The sequence below is a fragment of the Silurus meridionalis genome, chromosome 10 (assembly GCF_014805685.1).
Source record: "Silurus meridionalis isolate SWU-2019-XX chromosome 10, ASM1480568v1, whole genome shotgun sequence".
NCBI classification, from domain to species: Eukaryota; Metazoa; Chordata; class Actinopteri; order Siluriformes; family Siluridae; genus Silurus; species Silurus meridionalis.
In genome coordinates this window covers 412693-419897 of record NC_060893.1, presented here as the reverse complement: position 1 = coordinate 419897, position 7205 = coordinate 412693, and the positions used below count along the sequence as shown (strand labels likewise).

General features: G+C 44.3%; 1 protein-coding gene across 1 annotated transcript in view; it reads right to left on the bottom strand.

Moving 5' to 3' along the window:
* Positions 1-4902: 4902 nt before the first annotated feature.
* Positions 4903-7205, bottom strand: part of LOC124392233 (putative GPI-anchored protein pfl2) — a 15601-nt gene continuing 13298 nt past the window's right edge. Inside the window, exon 5 of the mRNA XM_046859009.1 lies at positions 4903-7205. This exon is cut by the window's right edge and continues 198 nt beyond it. Coding sequence (XP_046714965.1) covers positions 5602-7205 — 1604 coding nt within the window. The 3' untranslated portion in view covers positions 4903-5601.

The window sequence follows — 7205 nt, the reverse complement described above, 5'->3', positions numbered from 1 at the left end:
ATTCATTCCACTCTTTTAGAATAGAAGTTTTATAAAATGCTGTTTGGTGTTGATGAGCTTCAGTAGCTACGAACTGAGATTCCGACTCAGACACGTATCAGAGATCGTAACAACTCGGCCGTCATTATCTTCTATAATTATAATATTAAAAAGCTTTATGGAAATCTGCATGTTTGAGTCTGGAATTTTTCACATCAGATGGAATTTAGCCGTAAATTAAAGCCGTGGAACTGAAAGCTGAACATCTGCATGTCAGGAGAAACAGGAAGTGCAGGGAGAACTTCTCTTACAGGATCATTCAATCTCACAACAGGTTTTAGTGACGAAATGGAGAAGCTTTTGTGCTTCTGCTGCATTCCTTTGGTGAGATCACTAAAGCCATGATTACGTACAGGAGAAATTCTAAACATGAACTTGATCTAGAGGGTGGAGTTGCCACCTCAGCTCCAGGACATCGGAGTAGTTCCTGACCTCAGGGTTTCATCTCTGCCTCATCGGCCTTACAATGAACTCTATACAACTCAGCAGTCGAGAGTTAGGGGCCTTGCTCAGGGGCCCCACAGTGAGAGCTTGATGGTGCTGAGGTTTTAAACTGATTACACACTTCAGGAATGGAAATACTGTAAAGAGCTCAAATATAAATAATGAGATGTCTTTAAATCCATTCAATTGCTATTGGAGAGAAGTTCTGGATGTGTGTGTGTGTGTGTGTGTGTGTGTGTGTGTGTGTGTGTGTGTGTGTCACAGCTGGCTCACACTGATCAGACCTGCCTGACACACCAGCACCTGGAACGAGGAGGTCCTGCTGCATTCCTGCTAATTGTTCTGCCTGAATTGATTTAATACACTGTGTCTTGTGGCTCTTTTGAACTCTGATAGGAAGAACCGAGTCGGATCTTTGTTCACATTGTTCCTCCCAGCAGGGGCGAGCCGGGCCGAGCAGGGGCGAGCCGGGCCGAGCCGGGGCGAGCCGGGCCGAGCCGGGGCGAGTCGGGCCGAGCCGAGCCCTGCGCCACTACGCTACTAGGCCAAAAATAACTGAGGAACCACCAGATGATGACGTCCTCAACCATGCCAATCATTTTACACTCTAGACGTTAATGAACGAGTCAAATACAGAAACTGATCTACACTATAAAGTCAAAAGTTTGTGCCCCCTGACCACCACACCCACCCACATGTGTTTTTCTCCAAACAGTTACACAGAAGGTCTCTTCTTGTTCCTTCACTGAAACTCAGAGACTCCAAGCGCAAGGTGAGGCTTCTGTTCACACAGCGATCTGCACAAAGACGTTCGATTGTAACATCTCAGGTGTCCTGCACAGAGCTCTGATCTCCTCAACCCCACTGAACACCTTCTCAAAAGGTGAAATGCCCTCAGTGACACTCCTGGATGACCTTCCCAGAAACCTGGAGGTTATCTGGGTATAGAGTGTGTACTGAAGCTTTTCTCACACACACACACACTGCACTTATAACAGGTTCCATCACTAATAAAACACTGAATTCAATGTTAAAACCCAGAAAGCTTTCAGCTGGTTATCTTTACTCCAGAATCTAGTTTTATAACGAGCTGAAAGTCAAATAAAACATAAAAACTCTTAAATTGAACAATTATTCTGAGTTGTTTACGTGCAATGACTTGCAAAATTATTCATCCCAACTTCCACATTTGTGTTCCGTGTTCTACACAAACGAACCCATAATCCTGACCTGGGCACAGAGCGAAACACGAGAGAATCCGTGTCTCTGGTTTTGGAGCTCCAGGAGCTGGAGATCTTCAGCTTCAGCCTAGAAACTCTTGTGGAGTTGGTCAGAAGTCCCGATAGAGGAATCATTTAAAAAATCTTCTCTGGTTGTAACAAAGTTTTGGCTGTAAAAAAAACCCCAAACAGATCATCACCATCCACACAGTAGAGCAGGGTGGTGATGATCAACCTCATGGTAAGAGCTTCTCTGTATTGGATGGCTCGCAGTTGGAGTTGCTGTTGCTCCACAGGATCTCCTAAGTTCATTTTCTTTTCTGTGGCTTTGATTGCACAACTTTCCCAGAACGTTGTCCTGATTGTTCCTGAAGCCTCGTTTTCAGGATGATCTTATTTTAGGTATGTTTTTGAATAAACACCGAGTTTTTCCAGGAACAGGTGTTTTTCTGCTGATCGCATGATGCTGAAGTGTCACACGGGTCAGAGAGGTTCATACCTCAAAACCATTTCAAACTTCATGCACCTTCTCAAAATATCACACAATTAAAACGTGAGAAACGTCAAATTCTTTTACCTTTAAATTGGTAAATATTTATGTAAGTTGATGTATGTGTTTAATAGAGAAGAGTTCCAGTAGAACAGCTGATCTGGTTGTGCTTTAATGCGTGATGTTCGAGTGAATCAGACACAGGAGCAGGTGATCAGCAGTTTTTTCTGAAACAGTACACAAACACCGGATGGAAAAGCGTGAGCTGGAATCTTAGACTGTAAACTATGTGCCTACAGAGTGACAAATGTAGGTGTGTCTAATGTCATTAATGGCACATGAACACTGCTGAGTGGAGCATCTGCTGGACTTCTACTCTAACATCTGTTCCTGCTGTGCTAAAACTGACCTCCACCCAGATCACATCTGCTCAGTGCTGCTTCCGATGAGAACTTTTGAAACTTTAGAGAAAAGAAAGTTTTAGCAGAAAACTGAAAATGTCTGACCAAGATTCAGGACCAAGGTCAGGGACGGTGTGGTGGAGCCTGGTTTCAGGACGTTTCGAGGTGGAGATGATCAGTCATGTAATTAGATTGTTCTTTCCATCCTCATTCCAATCTCCACCTCTTCTCTTCTCAGCTCTGTTCCTGTGGACTGATCATTACAAAACTATTTAATCACACAAAAGGACATTTTGAAATGCAGCTGAATTTAGTTTGTGTTTTGTGGAACATTGTGTTTACATGTGTACTGGTGAAATGGGATTTTGGTATCCAGTGATGACCAGTGAATCCTGCCAGGTTACACTCACCAAGATGTGTTTTTTTGGAGGAATGTTCAGAACAGTTTGCTGGACACCTGATCTTCACACTCTATCATTTCAAAACCATGGACATTCCTATGGATTCCTACTGTCTCCTCACTGTGGGTTTGAGAACCTCCACTCTTCAAGGCTTTCCACCAGATATTTTGGACCATGGCTGTTCTCAAGTTACAAAAGCGTTTCAGTCTCCAAGAAGACACGGTGAAAAGTCGGAGTTCCAAATCATAAAGGTGGGGTTTTGGAGTTCAAGAATGTTCCACTTCAACCTTAACACATCACGTCCTCATGGAGCTCAGCTTGTGTACAGGAGCATGAGAACAGAGACGTTTTTCCAAGCATCTTACAGCATCCACACATTTTAGAAGAGAATATTTTTGTAACAGTTTTGTGGAGAGACCATGTGATGGTCAGGTGTCTACATACTTTTGATCGTATAGTTAAAATGCTCACATGTACTTTATAGAACAGTAGAATTCTTTTCACACTTCCCAGTGATGTTAGGAAGCTGGGGTCAGACCCCTGGACCACAGAGGGTTAAGGGCCTTGCTCAGGGGCGCCAGAAGTGGTAGTTTGGCAGTACTGGGGCTTGAACACAAGACCTTCTGATCAGTAACCCACTGAGCTCCCACTTTCTCAGTGTACATACCAAATTCACTGTGACGTGAAGAAACAGCACAAGTTTATCATCTGCACTGAAACCAGCTGCAGCACATCAGATCCAAAACTTCTTATTTTCTTTCTTTCTTTTTCTCTGTCTTTCTCCCCAAATCCCCTCCCAACCATGAATAACTGAAATCATTAATGACATCCTGCTGTTTTTTTCTCAATATTTATTATTATTATTATTATTATTATTATTATTATTATAAGTCAGAGCTCTATAGCAGGAGATCTTTCACTCCAAACCCTGGAAGGCAGATCTTCATGGAGCTTGCTTTGTGCACACAAGGGACAGGTTTTGGTCTCCGAGTTCACGTGAAGGCACACGTGCAGGTGGGAAAGTCGGGTGTCCCAATACTTTTGGTTGTGGTTGTGTGTGCATTTTATTCCCAGGTATTTTATTCTGTGATTAAAATCTCAGTCTGAAATAGTTTAAAGTCCTTTAACGTTTATTCTGTTCCATTTTACATGCAATACAAATATAATACAATAAACAGTAAATATTTACAACTTTATTTATATACATTTAACTGTAAAAAAAAAAACAGTTATTTATGACATATGACATTTATAAATGTGAATATTATTTAATAAGATATTTGTACAGACCCTGAACGCATGAGCACAATTTATTCAGTTTTTATTCAAAATAAACAAACGGCAGTAAAACAGAAACTTTTTATAACTTAGAAAAGCTCAAAGTAGGCAGAGGTGCAATTTAAATAAAAAAAACTTCTTACTTCAGTGTGTGTGTGTGTGTGTGTGTGTGTGTGTGTGTGTGTGTGTGTGTGTGTGTGTGTGTGTGTTTTCTGCATTTCAGTTCCTTCAATGACAGTTGTAGATTTGCTACAACAAACCGGAGTCAGTGTTCAAAAAATAAATAAAATAAAACAAACAAACACAAATCATCCATCAACCAGACACACATTATCATTCTATCACTTCAGACACACACTCACACACACACACACATACTCACAAACACACGCACACACACACATACTCACACACACACACACACACACACACACACACACACACACACACACACACACACACACACACACACACACACACACACACACACACACACACACACACTCACACACACGCACACACATACTCACACACACACACACACACACACACACACATACACACACACTCACACACACACTCACACACACGCACACACATACTCACACACACTCACACACACACACACACACACACACATACTCACACACACTCACACACACTTGCACTGTAATAAAAAGCATTTCCTCACACACACACCCTCACACACTGAATTTAAAGAGCTTCGGTGATAAACTCCAGAGAAGGTTTGGAGATCCAAACAGAACCAGAACCAAAGAGGGGAATAAAAATACACTTTCCATCACCACCCTCATGTGTAGAGGCTCCATGTGGGTCGCTGTGGTTTGCTGAGGCAGAGGCCCTCAAACTTAAAAATATCCTCTACACATCAACTACAGGGTCTGAAATCAATTATGCATCAAATTGCTGAGAACTGCAGACAAATTGCTGGTTCACTGGTTTGATCAAGAGAAGCTCCAGGCAGCACTAGAAGCAGAGTAAGAAGATCTGAGGTGAGGGTTAGTAGCAGTAAACTCAGGTCTGGTCCAGCTGTGGGCTTCATCTTTCATCAGGATCTCTGGAAAGCTGCAGTGACTCCAGCCACATGTTTCTCATACAGTCTTTGATAGTGAAGATCCAGATCCTCAGCCCTGATGTGAAAAACCACTTCTAAATCAGCATGTTCACGCTTACAGCGTTCGTTTGTGTGAAATTTTGGTAACATCAAGGTCATACATGAGCAGGTGTTGGTGTGAGTTCTGCTGTAAGGAGATTTTTCTTTAAACTTTAAACCGTAACTGCGGAAAGTCTCGAGGCTTTAAGAGGTTTTAGGACGTGTTCTTTAGCAGTCCCAGTCTACGTAAAGCGTCTCGTCTGGCTTCACCTGTTGTTCCTTTGCCGGAAAACTGTACCGTGATGCCTTGATTGCGGAATGAAGGAGCCGGCTTACTGAGGATCTCCGGAGGAACAGGATCTGGACGAGGCCTCAGAGACACTGTGGGTTTGGAGAATGTTTGAGGTGGCACTGTAGAAGATCTGCTTCTGACTATAGACTGGTTACCTGGGTCAGGAGGTAAATGTTTGGGTTTGGTGGCGTCACCAGGGTGAGTGGTGGGTGGGACAGTGGAAGTTGGTAAGTTGTTGTATTTTGCTCCTTCTGATAGATCTGTGTTTCCTGCAGGATGGAAAACTCTCGATCTGCCTCCATAGCTGTTGAACTGGGTTTCTGGTGGCTCGTCTACGTCTGCAGAAGGGGATGAGTTGGAATCTGCCTTCACACTAAATGTGGGATTCAAAACAATGCTTTTGCCACCGTAGCTGTTAAAGTTGGTCTGTTTCACGTCAGCACTTGTTGGTGGGAGACTGGACCTTCTGTCCTGCTTCACAGTGGTGTCTTTGGTAACCGACGTGATTTGAGCAGTTTTTCCTCCATAATAATTAAAGTTGGACGAGATTTCACTCCTGGGTTTTGGCTCGTAGCTGAGGCTGGATTTCGGCTGCGCAGCAGACGTGTTGATATTCTTCTTTTGACTGATAATGATGTCAGGAATGTTACTGGAAGGATTAATTTTGTTTGAGACATGAGCCTGTGTGCTGGAACTCACTCTGTTAGCATTGTTAGGGCTGGGTATAGGTGAGCTAGCATTGCTGCTTGCTTTGTAAGCACTGTTGCTAGCAGAATTAGCACGGTTACTCACTTTGGGAGGGTTCTGGACAGGTGAAGCACCACTGCTGCTCACTTTGGGAGGGTTCTGGACAGGTGAAGCACCACTGCTGCTCACTTTGGGAGGGTTCTGGACAAATGAAGCACCACTGCTGCTCACTTTGGGAGGGTTCTGGACAGGTGAAGCACCACTGCTGCTCACTTTGGGAGGGTTCTGGACAGGTGAAGCACCACTGCTGCTCACTTTGGGAGGGTTCTGGACAGGTGAAGCACCACTGCTGCTCACTTTGGGAGGGTTCTGGACAGATGAAGCACCACTGCTGCTCACTTTGGGAATGTTCTGGACAGGTGAAGCATCACTGCTGTTCGCTTTGTAAGCACCACTGTTAGGTGAAGTAATGCTGCTGCTCCTTTTAGTGTGAACGTTAGCAGTCAGATTAGTGGTTTGGCCCCCCATTAACCCTAACTTGGACAACGCCTCCATCCTGGACTTCTCAGGCTCCACATCTCTAAAGGACACACTGCGCGTGGGTGCGCTGCGCATGCAGGAAGGTTCTCCTCCCTCCAGCGGGTGGAAACCAACAGGCAGGTTGGCCAACATCAGTGAACGGCGCTCCTGAATGTTGACGGCTGCCGTGGCGATCGAGTGCGGACTGGGATCTCTGTTGCCACGTGTCATGCTGATTTTGCTGGGGAGACATGGGGCCCTGGCAGGTTCACGTTTGGATTCCAGGCTGCGCCTGTGACATAACAGGGTGGACGGCGTTA